This window comes from Leptodactylus fuscus, chromosome 10 (assembly GCF_031893055.1).
Source record: "Leptodactylus fuscus isolate aLepFus1 chromosome 10, aLepFus1.hap2, whole genome shotgun sequence".
Lineage (NCBI taxonomy): Eukaryota > Metazoa > Chordata > Amphibia > Anura > Leptodactylidae > Leptodactylus > Leptodactylus fuscus.
In genome coordinates, this window is record NC_134274.1 from 25236685 (window position 1) to 25252956 (window position 16272).

Consider the following 16272-nt stretch of genomic DNA (forward strand, 5'->3'; position numbering starts at 1 on the left):
CACGGAGCTGTATACTAAAGCCTAAGAAAGTAATAAGGGCAAATCCACGCCCTCTCCATTCACTATTATAGGATTTAACCCCACAACCTCTCTATTCTTTCACAAACAATATGTGGTAGCCAATGGCCAGAGAGTGACTTACTAGACAGAACATGGGTCAATGGCCCCATTTTAAAACTGGAATTCTTTTTTGGTCGAACAAGTTTGGTTCAAACCACATCTTAAATTGGCTTAAAACAGAGTAGAACACTCACTTTGGACTCCTAGGAACCTATCTATAAAACATAGTGTAGGACACTGGCAGGGCTCCTAGGAACCTATCTATAAACATAGTGTATGACTCTGTCAGGGCTCCTAGGAACCTATCTATAAAACATAGTGTATAACACTGTCAGGGCTCCTAGGAACCTATCTATAATACATAGTGTATGACACTGTCAGGACTCCTAGGAACCTATCTATAATACATAGTGTATGACACTGTCAGGGCTCCTAGGAACCTATCTATAATACATAGTGTATAACACTGTCAGGACTCCTAGGAACCTATCTATAAAACATAGTGTAGGACACTGGCAGGGCTCCTAGGAACCTATCTATAAACATAGTGTATGACTCTGTCAGGGCTCCTAGGAACCTATCTATAAAACATAATGTATAACACTGTCAGGGCTCCTAGGAACCTGTCTATAAAACAGTGTAGAACATGGTCAGGTCTCCTAGGAAACGATCTATAAAACATAGGAGCCCTGACAGTGTTCTACACTATGTTTATAGATAGGTTCCTAGGAGCCCTGATAGTGTTCTACACTAGGAACCTATGTATAAAACATAGTGTAGAACACTGTCAGGGCTCCTAGGAACCTATCTATAAAACATAGTGTACAATACTTTCAAGTGCTACTAGAGAGCTATCTATCTAATTTCTAGCTCATTAAAACAATCATATCCAAAGTTACGTCAAAGTGAAAGTGACATTCAGTGGTGTTCAGTACTCTGCTTCCTTGATGATGTCCAGTGTTCTCCTGTGATGTCACACAGCTAGGGTCACCGATTGGGTATGACACTTGGCATTTCCATGTAACCGCTGGTGGCCCATTCACAGGCCTCATCGGTGACCCCAGGCATATGACATCATAGAGGAGGCAGTGAGAAAGCCCTGGACGCCATAAGGAGGCCCAAAAGAAGTAACGGAAGCAGAGTATGAATTTTTTTTTTGTCACCTTCCACCTGGGCCACCACCTATTATACTCTGGGGTCTGAAGTGACCCAAGACTATAATGTGGTGACTATTTTAGTTCGCCCAAGACCAATCTCCATTTATATGGTTTTGTAAAAAAAATTAACACTTTGGAATGGAATATTTAGGTTGAACCCAGCTAAATACTATAAGGGAGTCTACTGGAAAAGTTTCAGATAAAATACCATCAAAAATACCATACATTAACAAAAATGAAAGGTTAAAATGTCGCACATGAGCACTAACCAAGGATATCTGTTTACCTCATTTATACGTATTCATTTCCAACATTGCAATTTCCTGTCAACACTTCGGAAATAATATTAAAGTGAACCTGTCACCTCCCTTGACATATCTATTTTTGTAAATACTCACATTTCCTATAAAAATACAATTCTGGGGCTGTTCCTCTGTTATTCTTAATAGAAATTGATCATTAAATTGACAAGTGGGTATTACCCGTTGGGGAATGGTCAACTTACATGGTAACACCCACTTGTCAATTTGTTCAGTTCATTGGAGAGCTATACGAAAAGACGCTCCATCAACACTTTTTCATGGTTTACAAAATAATTTCAAAGGACGGTTTGACTTGCATTAAGAGCCTGTATAGGACTATAGTAGTGGTTTACAGTGGCTCGGGGAGGCGGTAGACTCCCTTTAATTTTCTATAAAAATTTTACAAAATTTTTTAATTTTTTTTAAATTTAACATTTTTTTTTATTGGCAGTAAGTAGGAAGTCTGTATTACCCTACATTAATCGAGTCTCTGTGTCCAGCTATGGTGCTCGGAAGAAAGAAGGTCAAAAAAGAAATCTCCTGTGTACTGAACCTTCTATAAGAGAAAACGGCCCAACATGGACAAAGTTAGAAGAGAACAGTCCATAAAATATAACTTGCGTGAATTGACATGTGGTTCCAACGCATCCGTCATTTGGATCAATGACACATCTGACGTACGTGGCTTCGTGTATCATGCAGCAGCGAATCCAATACAGGTTACCATCACCCACCAACACGTGGTTATTGCGCTAACAGGATATGATCGGAGTGATGACGAGAAAGCTTCACATGCATCAAAGAATTCTTCTGCTCAATCCCAAACTTACACTGGACTTTATAATAAACTACATGCATGGACACTTAAATATATCTATCATGTCTTTATCGTCAGTGCAAAACATCAAAATGTTAATGATGAAGTTTAGAAAAACCTGTGTTACACAGCAACACAACAGGAGACATCGGACGTATACAATGAAGCTACGGGAATGCCAGCACCTCCTAGGATGAATGGGCTTCAGGACATCTTACGAATGGGTTTGGAGTCTGTATAAGTGCTTCAGTGGTCGGACTGAAGATTCCTGCACTGTGTTTAGACAGAAAACGTGAACCTTCAAACACAAGCTCGTGGAATGATCTAGAAAAATGGAACAGGAGGTGGACGCTACAAAATGTCAATGAATGTGAAAGGTAACACACAGCACCATTGTAAAACTGTAGTACAGACTCTGTATGGAGATGTCGATGCCTGTAGATGATGGTATACCTCTTGAATGTGGGTGACATTGCCACTGCATTCATCGTAGTACTGCTGGTCACATAGACACAATGTCTGGTACTATACACACAGTGCAGGAAACCTCTTCAATGAGGCTATGTGTGGCTACAAGTCAAAAAGGGACCACTTGCTGGTCATACGGGCCCCTCTGTCATTCCTTCATGCATTAAGCTTTCGCTGTTTTCGGTAGGCGTTGGTTCCTCTTTCTTTTGGGTGCTGACCTGACGGAGACATACAGAGGGGCGGTGGCAGGACAAATGGGTCAGTGCCGGGTAATGTTGCCGATAGCAGATATAGGCTAAAATCAGACCAATCACACCACCTACAAAGGCATCTGGAAAAAAAGATGGAAAATAAATTATTAAAAAATAAAAGTATCAGGAGATCAAGACTAGCTCTGTCTGAAGATTGCGGAGGTCCTAACAGGCATATCCTTAGTGATCTTTAACTTATGCCCTGGCCTGTGGATAGGGAATAGGTTGAGAAAATAGGAAAATCTTTGAACCTTATGGGGTGAGGTGACAATGGGTGTATTGGCCACCCCAATGTGACATCAGTCTTAAGCATGTAGATCTATGAAATGAAATCTAAGATCATTCCCTTAGTCCTGATTCACATCTGCGTTCGGTAGTCTGTTTAGGGAGTCCACATAGGGACCCCCTGAATGGAACACGGAACGCATTGACAAGCGGTGAGCGTATGAAAGCACACAGACCCCATAGACTATAATGGGGTCCGTGTGTTTTCCGTAAGAGTCATGCAGAGAGAAAAATACTTCATGAACTACTTTCCTCTCTGCATGACTCGTGCAGACAGCACACGGAATACAAATGGACCCCATTATAGTCTATGGGATCCGTGTACTTTCAATGTTCACCACTTGTCAATGCGTTCGGCATTCCGCTCGGGGGGTCCCCATGCGGTCACCCCGAACACAGATGTGAACCAGGCCTTAGTCACTCCACTCAATCTTATCCTGTAATGGAGGGAGGTGTAGATGACATTAATGTTGACTTGCATGCCTCTATGGTAACAAACTACAAAAAACCCTGCGTAGTCTGATCCTATAGTTGTATTCCCTTCTATCTGTCCCCTTGTTACGAAATATATGTTAGGAAGACATGAGGGACAGCTTTTTGCAACATTTGCCATCTGTAGCAGATCTGCATGGGAGCTGTATACAACAAACAGTAAGATAGTAGATCAGTTTTTATCAAAACTATTTGCCAAATTCCTATCTTTATTTCAGATGCATTGAAGGGATAAAAAATTGCTACAAAAGTGGCCCCTACTTTACTCATAATGGTGTATGTGATCTTCCTGATGCAGAGTAAATGATACGCCCAATGGTGAAATATGATGAATTTGATGAAATAGGACGGTATCATGGACCAGCCGTTCAGGCTTTCACCGAGAACCAATTTCTTATAATTCCTGTAGAATAGCCTTATCACACTTATAGGTTCTTACCTTGCCAGTGATGTTTGTAATCACACATACGTGAAAGGGCGATCATCATAGCGCAATATAGAGGAAGGATTGCTGCACAGAGACGCCAGCTTTTTCCTTGTCCCAGTTCTGTAAAACAATGTAATTTCCCTGCCAGGTAGAAGGAGGTGAAGCCAAGGCCAGAAAATGCAACTGGAGTAAAGAAAATAAAAATAAAAGGTAGTACGGGCATATATCGATGTTTACATACATGCACACGATGTGGCGGTAACATACCTTCATAGTGTGATTAGCAATTGATAAGAAACAACAACAGGAAAGATACCATAACAGGACTCAACAAGGAACAGCACAAAATATTCCTGGGGTCGATTATTAGATATAAAATTTAATAATATAGTAAAAAATTGGTACTGGCATTGAAATACCATATAAAATCATTAGAGAATGCTCACATTATAATGTATATCTCCTGGCAACTCGGATAGATGTGTATCTTATAGGGGTCGGCTAAAGGATACGCGATGTCTGATCATTAGAGCTCTTTTGTTGGATCACGAGTATGGAGGTCCCTCCCAAGAATGGAGCGGCACCATTCCTCTCTATTCATCTCCATGGGATTGTCAAAGAGAACTCAAGGAACAAGACTTGGTCATCTTTTGGAGGTTCATAGAGGTAAAGAGAATGACAGTGTGCATGTTGGACCATCTCCTCCATTTATGTAGGGCACAAGGTGTTCTCATAATCCGTTGGACTCCCCCACAATTACACACTTATCAATTGTCCTGTGTTGGGAATTGTCAATTCCCAGTGTTAGGTCGGGTTTATACATTACACGTGCAATATGTACAGCATGTACCCAGGGATCAGATGAGTATAACTCAATTCAGTTTTATTTTTAATAGCCATGGGATACATGGGAGTCATGGGGGACTTTACTGTAAAGTCACCAGACTCCTTCACTGGTCCTGGAACAGGCAGCCCCCATTTTATCACCACTCACTGGTGACCAAAGGGCACCATGAAGTCTTAGAGTTGTTTTACACAGGACGAATATTTGTCAAACATAAACCAAGTTCATTGGCGCTTGTTTGATATGGGACTACGAAAACCTATGTGGGGACAAACAATTATTAACACGATCATCTGATCCCCATACAATGCCCATTGCTGTCGCAGTAAATTCCCTATTTTTACATGCCGCTGTACTGATGAAGGAAGATTTTTATGGCTCCATAATAGACGTCATCCTGTTGGTCTCTGGGCCTTTTACAAACCATAAAATTGATATATCCATCAAGTGTTGCTTTGGGGAAAAAGTTGAGAATGCTGCTTTTGCTAGAGGAAAGGTACCCGCTCCCAAAGTCGTGCCCTTCAGGTTCCTGCCATTGCAGAAATATATATGCGTCTTTATATAAAAGGGTTTTTCAGCAAAGCTGCATGTTCCGGTCCGATCCAGGTGCGGTGGGTAATTTTCCTTTAGCATTTTCAGCTTTTTATGGAGAGTCACTTTAAGACATTGCTTGACTTTGTACTAGTGTTGAAAGTAGTGTATTAGTAAAGCCAGGGGTCATGGCATTTCTAATCTCCGTCCTAATGTCATTGCTGCTCAGGTATATACAGTAATGATAATTAAATATACCTGGAGGTGCCCCAGGGCTGTTCTTCCTAGAACAGTACTAGAGCTCATTTGCTCTTTTTTCCATGCCAGAGGACACGGTTTATGAGAATAAGAAGGTCCCAGGAGACAAGAAAGGGAAATTAATCAGAGTCAGGAATCTGGGTTAAGATCAATTTGGCATCGCTGCTGCTAAAATGTGGGGCACACAATGGGCTGTCCAGGGAAAATGGATAATGTAGGGGTATAAAATTTATGCACAGGAAGAAGTAAATACTGACACAATTCCAAACAGGAGAATGGAGAGAACATCTGCTGTGGAAACCGTAAAAACACACAATGCAAAGCTTAAAGCGGCTCTCACGCTATTATAAGTGATGGCCCAGGTATACTGTACAGTTAGGATACGGGGTGACTGCTGGGACCCTCATCGATCCCCAGAATAAGGTAAGAAACCAACTATGGCGCCCTCTACAATTTGTTTCTATGAAGCACAATACGATTCCTGGTGGTCTATAAGAGTGTTGTACAGGAGAAACCTCAATCCTATCAGAATCAGCGGGGGTATGAGAAGTCAGGCCCCAGATCATCCTAGTGATGCCATACTACTATTAACATCTACTAGTTCCTGCAATCCATAGTCCAACTGGGTTACCCAAATAATGTAAAGTAGATGTGCAATAAGTTGCACCATAGCAGAGGCACATAGAAAAACTATTAGAAATATATATTTTTTTAAAAATTTCTTATGTGAATCCAAAGACAAGTCAAGTCCCATCACCTCCTTCTCACAATCCTGTGCCTGGCTGTAAGACAACTGGCTGCAGAAGGAATAGTCCACCATTGCTCTGTTTGCAATAGGAGAAGAAATGCAAAGCAACGCTCCCTTTGTTATGCGGTGTCTCTTGGCCATCAACAAGATTTCTACAAAACTGTTTATTTCAGGAATACACAGAACATTCTGCAAGCTGAACTCTTATTCCCAGGACTGAGTGTTGGCCGGGAAGCTCGGTGTGAAAGACGGATTACCAGCCTAACAGTATGTGGCTGACTCCTTGCATTATAGTTATCTATGATGGTCACTATCTCCCCCTAACATTCTGTCCCCATACTGAGTATTTCACATGGAGGAAGGCACTCATAGAGAACTATAATGCTAGGAATCCCTCTGCCTGCATACTATTCAGACCAGGAAATCCGGCCAACATGGATCAAGTTTTGAGGACAAGACTTGATTCTGTGATCAGTTAGACTATGTTCACATCTCATTTTCCTTCCAATGGAAGTGTATGCTAGGAGTATCCCCTGTGCTATACCCCTGATGGAAGGCCAGCCTGAGAAGAGGTAGTGCTGGGTATCAGACCCAAAAGACTGGATATTGAAAGCCAGTCGGCCTCTGCACCATAGCATAAAGGCGGTTTTACACTCTTCCATGAGCTATATGAGCACTCCTAGCAGTAATACAATGAGCACCCTTCTGTGCTTATACTTCCTAATACGTTCCATTTTTCACGGAGGACGTCGGCGGTATTACACAGGATATATTACAATCTGGTCTCAGTCCACAAAAGCAATATAAATGGATGTCCATTCCAGAAACAGATGTAGAAATGATTGGAGTTGGACCCTTCTCTGGGAGGCAGGACACATGTACTGGGGTTGGGATTCAGTAATGAGTGACATATGGTTTCCAATTAGTCCAAACCATATGGCGCTAACTGAATAAGTAAAGGGAGTTGGAGGCACAATTGCTTTGCTTCTCCCACAGCTCGTGCATGGTCTGCGGTCTCTGTAGTTACACTATCACCCTCCAACCACCGTATACCGAGAGTACAAACTTACTTTCTGAACTTCTGGTGCGATAATCTCCGGACTATTAACCATTTATAGCCATATTATATGTTTTCACCAAATAGCTCATGCAAAAAACGTCTTCAAGGTCTTATTACATTACCGCCACACACCATATAGCTGCCATCACATGACAATGCTCTTACAGCAGGAAAAAAACTGCTTAAAATGGGTTGCTTTATAGCAGGGAAAATGGCACACCACCCCTTGTAAGAGCTATTCTGTAGTGTACCCTACCCCCATCACCTCCTGTATGAGATCCAAATGGACCATGGAAGTATCCACGAATAAGTGAAGTGCTTCAGTGACTTTGTGCACCGTTGTCACATGGCCTGTGTGCAACTCAGTCCCATTCAAGTAAATGCATGTAAAGAAAGACATTAAGCGAAGATGCCGCTAAGCAGAGTGCTTCGGTCTCTTTATATTGGGGTATTGGACTCCCGTATATAGATATTGATGATCTATCCTAAACTTAGGTCCAACAATATTTGACTCCCAGAAAACCCGTAAGTGGTAAATCTGGTAAGACCAGACTGTGCTGTAATTTGGTAACTAAACGGATTCCCACTTGATTGATTTATAGCAGAGGCCCGATGTGATAGTTGAGGGTCCCACCAAGGTGTCAGAGGTGAAATAGGCGACTCTTCATCAGAGTTTTTGAGTGAGAAATAGCCTTTGTTTACCATTTTGGTTTAGGCTACCCCATTCTATTAATGTAGGACCCCTCAACTATCAAGTATTCATGGCTAAAAGTTTAGATATGTCATACGCTAGGTTCACATCCTGTGTTCAGGTTTCTGTTCTTGGAGTCCACTTGGGGACACCACGAATGGAAATCTAATCCGCTTAAAGGGATCCTATCTTTCAAACCCTTTTTTTTCCAACACGTCGGAATAGCCTTAAGAAAGGCTATTCTTCTTCTACTTTTTGTTGTCTTCTCTGCACCGGCGTTCGCTTGAAATTCCAATTTTGTCGGTATGTAAAGGAGTTCTCTCGCAGCACTTACAGTACAGTATTGTAAGCGGCCATTTTCTCGTGTTAGTTAGATAAAAAGATAGAGTATGAAACATAGGATCCCTTTAAAAAAAATGGTTACCAAAATCTGCAGACCCCGTAGGTTATAATGGGGTCCACCAGAAAAATGCAATTTTTAAGTGGAACAATGGACGTAATGAACGAGCGCCGGTGTGAATCTAGCCTTAGATGTTTGAAGTAGTAATACATCCAGACAGAACATATTGTTACTTACAGTATATACTCGAGTATAAGCCGAATTTTTCAGCACAGTTTTTGCGCTGAAAAAGCCCCCTTCGGCTTATACTCGAGTCAAGCAAACCATACACATTAGGTATCCCTGTGTCTGAAAGTGCCCGGTCTACTGAATATAGGGGATCTGCAGTGCTCCTATTAACCCCTTCCCGACGGAACAGGAGTACTGCAGATGAATTCCAATTCGGCCAGGCTGAATTCCAAGTGGGGGAAAACAAAAAAAACTCAGTCCTCAAGCTCAGGGAAGGGGCAGACAGACAACCAACACACCCCCTTCCCTTCCCCAGCACTCAAAAACTCTGACCATTTAAATTTTTAAAAATTTTCCAGTAGCTTCTGCATTCACCCCCCCCCCCCTCGGCTTATACTTGAGTCAACAAATTTTCCCAGTTTTTTGTGGTAAAATTAGGGGCCTGGCTCATATTCGGATCGGCTTATACTCAAGTATATACGGTACTTACTCATAAGGCTGAGCCATATGTTGGCACCTATTAGATATTGTGGCCCTATTTGTTGAGGTTTCGCTACATTATTCCCTTTCCTTACTTGGAATTCTGAACATGGTAGACATGTACTCGCACAAGCTATAGAAGAAAGCTATACAATTATTGCACATAAAAAAGCGTATCAAAGACAAATCTCATTCTCATTCATGTAACATCTGGACTGCAGAGAAACACCAAGCGCCTAAGGAAGAGCTCGCAAAGTTTGTTTTTTTTCACAGTTGGGCTGTGAAGTGCGTCATGACTGCCATGTGAATACCACCCAGGACTTTTGATTTTTCAGTTCGGCATGTCCTGATCTAACATCCAATTGTTCCCTAACTTTACAGCGGCCACTTCATTAAGTCTATAATGCCCTTATTCCTATATTACTTCTTCGTACTATAAGCCTACATAGTCTTCTTCATTAACTCTTTAGTGCTTGGACTGTAAAGAATCCTTTTTCCATAAGGCTGCCGGCTTTAGCTCTTCTATTATTCGGGATGAAAACCTATCTACATCTCATTTTTTGATGCCTATGTTATTACAAAGAATAATATTAGGATCTTCGGAGCCAATGACTAAGCCTTTTCTCATAACTAAAATTTCCTGTTCTCAAGATTAATTTTGTCTCAGAAATCCTTAATGTACTTACAACATAATTATTGGTTTAAGAAGAAAAAAAACAGATCATTTTTACTGTAATTTTTTTATTCTGACATGTTACTGAAAACTTCAGAGAGTAAATGTAGAAATTTAGAGAATGAATGAAAATACACAAAAACGCCACAAGTAAGACATGTAAAAAATATAATAAGTAATAACTCGATTTGCACAAAGACGAAGTGAAGAATGTAGCAGTACAGTATTCCTAATCCCGGAAAAAGGGCCATAGCTATAAGGGGTACAGAGGTGGAGGTCTTACGGAGTCTGGGAGCCTTTGGGGGTACAATGGCCTCCTACTATAAAGGGTATATGAGGGGGACAGATTGCAGATTTCTCATTGGAACCCAGGAGCTTCAAAGTTCTCCTCTGCTCAGAGTCCAAAATCCGTAGTTGACCTCAGTTCTAATAAAATAATGGTCCAGCAGAAGACACCCAGATTTTAAGGGTATTATGGTCAATTTCCTAGGTGTTGACAGAAGGTAGGTCCCAGAATTTATCTTTTAGAAGGTTGCTGAAGTTTCCGTCAGGCCACACGTTGCAGAAATGCTGCTTTTTTTTTGTTGCAGATTTTGCTGCAGCTTTTTGAACTATACCTAGCAGTGACTATAGAAGGAATGGATAATATCTAGGGTGGTCTTATTCTTCTTGCTTTTGCTCAATCCACTCCTGGCTTTGGCTCAAAAAAATGTAATTTAATTGCAACAAAAAAAGCAGTTTTTCTGCATCGTAGGGCCTCAGCCTTAGGCTGTGTTCTAATACTATGGCTACTGCATGTGGACAAAAATCCACCCCCTAAAAATTGAGATCTCGATAAGAGAGGAACTGTTTCACAAGGCGAAAACATGGATTGATTCAGGTGACTGTAACCTATCTATCTGCAGGACTGGGTTGATCGGCTGAGTTTTGTTGATCGACACTAGAGATGAGCGAACATTGTTCGGATCAGCCGTTCCGAACAGCACGCTCCCATAGAAATGAATGGAAGCACCTGGCACGGCGACCGGCCGCCGGCAAACTGTACGTGCCAGGTGCTTCCATTCATTTCTATGGGAGTGTGCTGTTCGGAACAGCTGATCCGAACAGTGTTCGCTCATCTCTAATCGACACCCTTTACCCCACAGCACAAATCAGCATCTAGCTGGTTGAAAACGTACAGATCAGGTACAGAACCCTTTGCTCTGCAGGTTTTTTTTGCAGCATGTGGATAAGATTTGGTGACATTTCATCTACCGTGTAAAGCGTTAGCAATCAGCGAGTTCACTGCCACTAACCTACTCCAAGTATGTCCGCAGGAGTCCCTCTTTAAAGGGTTGCTTTAGAATTCAAAGCAGCCCAAGGATCATCCAAGTGAGGCTTCAGACCCTTCATATAATCAGTTTGTATTAGGGGGGTGTTCATACTACCGCCGCTGTCCGCCCCGGGGATTACATCCTAAACACCAGGGAAACTGGACAGGGGACACAAAGTAGTACATGCAGGACTTTGTGTCCATGTGGAGAGGTCAAATACGGACAACAGTGGTTACCAGTGGTAAAGTTGACCGCCAGCAAGCCGTTCCCTGTCCAGTTTCCCCAGGGTTTAGGACAGAAACCCTGGGGCAGACAGTGGCGATAGTGTGAATGACCCCTTACAAGAATAAGCATAGACCAACCATATATTTCTTCTGCCGTAGTCTCTACATTTCTAGAAGGAATAACAGAGGATCCGCACAACACAGAGTTATAAAAAAAAAAAAAAAATACTCCATAGTGGTAATATAAAAAATAATTATTAAACCAGATATGTCAGGAGAGGTTACAAATCTCTTTAAACCCATAACTTCAACAACACTTAGTGAAAATCGGAACGTCAAATTCATGACTTAAAGCTTTCTTATTTTTTGGGAAGCAGAGAATGCTTTGAGCATTACACCCTGCATAGACCCCGAAAATTATGGCACCGTCATCACGTTCCCTGCATAAAAGACAAGCTGGTCCGGCGCTGACGGCTCTGATAAAATGAAGCTCTTTAATCACTGGTAAAAGAGATCAAAACAAGCTCCGAGTAATTATCAGCTGCGGATAATGAACAATTTCAGTCCAAGGAACGGATCCTGGAGCTCCAAAATGACACAAATTGTCTTGTCACCTCCGGGAAATTAGTCATATTTTCATAACACTTAGCATTGTGATGCCACGGGATGATGAATGTGCTGACAGTTGCAGCAGTTCAGGTTTCCCATTTATCCAAGCAACAGGTTCAGCTCAAGCAGTCAAGCTGAAATCCTCCTAATAACCAATCTCAGACCATGTACCACTTTGTCCTTGTCACCGGGCTACAGATCCTGGAGATGGAACATTGAGCGCAATAGCTGGTGAAATGGTGAGGTGGTGGGCAGTGATTTATATCTACATAAAATAAGGAGAAATTAGATTTTACGCCAAGAAGTTTTATATGAAATTCATCATGGTTCATCTCTGTAACTACACTGTCTACTGTTCTACTGTTGTGAAATACTATCACATTTTATCAGCTCAACAAATCTCCGACCTCACTACGTAGAAAAACGATATCAAACAGACATTTAATAAATAGGATACTAGATGCTGGAGGTCGAGCAAGGCTTTGGTTTTGGAGTTCTAGGAGTGGTAGGTCGTTTTCACAAACTTGGTCTGTGTGTGAGCTGGATTTACCGGCCTGAACACGATGCCGGGACGTAGATAGTTCTCTAGAATACTAGGAGTCCCTGCCTTCCAGCGAGATACTGTTCTGTAGTGATTACAATATGGGACGGTATTTAGGGGAAAGGCAGGGACATCTATCGTCATAGGTAGGGTTGAGTGATCGGGATCGGAAAAGATCGGATTCCGATCGGCAATCGAGAAAATTTCACGATCGCGATCGGAATGCCGATCCTGATCTTTTTGGGCAGGATCAAGATCAGGGCTTATTTCCCACAATGATTGGCTACTGGCCAATCATTGTGGGAAAAGCTTAGCACCCATAGGAATGAAGGGCGCTCTGAAGACATGTGAAGGACAGAGGACCGGACCAAGAAGAACAGGGAGCTGAAGCTGTGCATGTAAGTGGACACCGGTGTGGGGGGAGGGATTAATCACTACACAGCGTGGGGTCCAAAAATTGAAACAATTTTTGGACTACATGCTAGGTTAGTGAATAGGATCGTTTTAAAAATCTGATCTCTGATTATTTAAAAAATCCCATTGACTTGCATTGAGATTGGAATTGGGATCAGGTTCAAATGGAAAATGATCGGAAATCGGATTTTAAAAACGATCCTGAAATTTCAAGATCGACTCAACCCTACTCCCAACATAGTGTTCAGGCATGGACAGAGTAATACAGATGAAACTCAACCTGGTGAAACCATCTTAATTGGAGTTAGATGTTCCCTCACTTAAATTCTCATGGATTTCAATAGAGAGGTGAACACTGATGAGGATTATGATCCCTTCATACCTAGGATCAGAGGGACTCTGCTGTCATCAGCATATCTGTTAGTGTATGTACAGTATTACTGCAGCATCATCTCATTATTATGTCTTTCAGTGTATAGACAGTATTACAACAGTATCAATATGTCTGTCAGTGTATATATAGTGCTACTACAGTAGCACTTTGTCGTGTCAATGTTTATGCAGTATTATTACATCATAACATCATGTCTGTCAGTGCATACACAGTATTACTACAGCATCATCATCTCATTATGTCTGTGGAGAAGCAAATCTCATTCTGCTCAGTTTGGTCAGGGGCGTAACGATCACGGCGACCACAACCGGGCCCGCTAAAGTACAGGGCCAGAGGCATTGACTTAATGAGTGATAAACAGTACTTTTCAAAAATCGGATTTACATACAGAAAAGCTAAAAGAAAGCCATCACTAACACCTAAACAGAAAAAAACAAGGTTACAATGGGCTAAGGAAAGGCAATAGTGGACTGTGGATGACTGGATGAAAGTCATATTCAGTGATGAATCTCGAATTTGCATTGGGCAAGGTGATGATGCTGTAACTTTTGTTTGGTGCCCTTCCAATGAGAGAAGGCTGGAGCCAGATTGATGAAGAGTCCTGTTTATCACTCAGCAAGTCAATGTCTCAGAGACTGCAAGCAGTTATAAAAGCCAGAGGTGGTGCAACAAAGTATTAGTGATGTGTTGGAGTCTTATTTTGTTTGTTTTTCATGATTCCATAATTTTTTTCCTCAGAATTGAGTGATTCCATAATTTATTCTCTGTGCTTGTTCTAAAAATCTAACTGTTACTGGCTACCACAATTATTTTTCTGGATTTCTTTAGGTGTTTCTTAAAGCCGGAAATTTTCCATATGAAATGCCTTTAGTTTCCTTCATGGCTGTGATCTGCTTTTTTTTTTTCTACAAAACTAAACAACTGAAGGAACATCCTCAGGGACTGGTGATTCTATAATTTTTGCCAGGGGTTGTATAAGCCATAGTAGAGAATTACTATAAAGACTGAATGTCCCTGTAAAGTCCCTGATGCATCAATTCACGCACCCCTTGGACTTAATGGATGGCTCATTGCTTTTAATAGGACTCCATTAAATGTTCCTTCTGCAGCATTGCTGGAAGGTAAATGTGTATTAGGTCCCTCCACTATCAGCCAGTCATATTGGGACTTATGAAAACAAATGAAGTCATGCAAATTAGACAAACTCTACAACAAATATCCCCCCATTGGTCCCGAAAATGGGATCAGTGACACTAATTTGTAAAAGACAGCTGGTAGCAATTCATTGTAATGAACAAAGGATACAGTATAGAAAGAGCTGAGCGTGGATTACACATTGTGTTAGCACTGCAGGTAAGAGTTTACTTCTTTGTGCCATGCCACATCTTGACTTGCTATTGCTTTAAGATCCGAGTCAAGGCTCAGCAAAGGAATTAACAGTAAATTGTGATTGTTACCCACAGTCACTACCACATGTGTAATAGTTGGTTATTCCTCACCCCCTATAATCAAGACTGACTGCACATACCCCAGCACTGCATACAGGTACTCTAAGCACTAAATATTGACTAGAGCCAAAGATCACATCTGAGACCTCAATAACTGGTTGCCAATGAACAAGCCACACATGACTATTAACTACTAGGGTAAGTTCACATGGAAATTTTTGTAATAGAACCGGGATGGGCATATCAATAGTGGTCATTACCTGCTGCAGGTATCGGCCTAAAATCATTTTAATGGGAGATTTACTTATGGGAGCCACTATAGGAGCCACTTACTATATGGGGGTCTGTAAAGAGGGCAGCTACTGTATAGTGGCCACTAAAAGGGCACTTAAGAAGCAGTATACTTTGTGGGAAGGCAGTAACGAGGCATTTACTGTATGAAGGCCAGTAAAGGAGGCAGAATACTGTATCGGAGTCAATGAAGGGAACCATATAACATATGGGGAAGTCAGTAAGGAGAGGCATTATATAGTGTGGGGAGAGGAGGAGGAAAAGGAGGAGAAGGAGGAATAGGAGGAGGAGGAATAGGAGGAGGAGGAAGAGGAGAAGGAGGAAGAGGAGAAGGAGGAATAAGAGAAGGAGGAATAAGAGGTGGAGGAGAAGGAGGAGGAAGAGGTGGAGGAGAAGGAGGAGGAAGAGGAGAAGGAGAATTTTAAAGATGATAAAATACATATGAGACCATCCTAAACACAGAAAAATAATTAATGTATTGGTAAAACATAGCTGTCACCAGAATTGCTCTTCATGAACAGATGAAACTAGATCACAGGTGGAGAGTAACATAAAATGTAACTTTTAATGATATACATGTGAAGCACTTCTATGGACATGTAGATATGCAATATTAAGCTTCAAAGTCCCACCCTCTCCGCACAGGTCACATACAGCCCTTTATATTTGGTTCTCCTGCTGCTGTATTGCTACAATACAACCATCCAATTCACTTCTGCCCCGCAGCAATCTGTGTGCTGGTGTTGCTCTCACCGCTGAGGGGAAACATTGAATGAAATGTCAGAATGGATACCGAGGCATTGAGCGTCTCTGATCAATTTTACCCTGCAGAGATACATGCTACATAAACGCTGCTCCCTCCCTGCCTTGTATGTGTATTGTAATAAGTAATAAATGTATATGAAGAGAATCCTTACAACTCCAGG

At 41.6% G+C, this 16272-nt stretch overlaps 1 protein-coding gene across 1 annotated transcript in view; it reads right to left on the reverse strand.

The window, feature by feature from the left end:
* Nucleotides 1–2149: 2149 nt before the first annotated feature.
* PLPP4 (phospholipid phosphatase 4) overlaps nucleotides 2150–16272 on the reverse strand; it is a 92037-nt gene continuing 77914 nt past the window's right edge. Inside the window, exons 6-7 of the mRNA XM_075257579.1 lie at nucleotides 4272–4442; nucleotides 2150–3135 (exon numbers count right to left, since the gene is read on the reverse strand). Coding sequence (XP_075113680.1) covers nucleotides 2936–3135; nucleotides 4272–4442 — 371 coding nt within the window. The 3' untranslated portion in view covers nucleotides 2150–2935. The remainder of the gene's footprint in view (nucleotides 3136–4271; nucleotides 4443–16272) is intronic.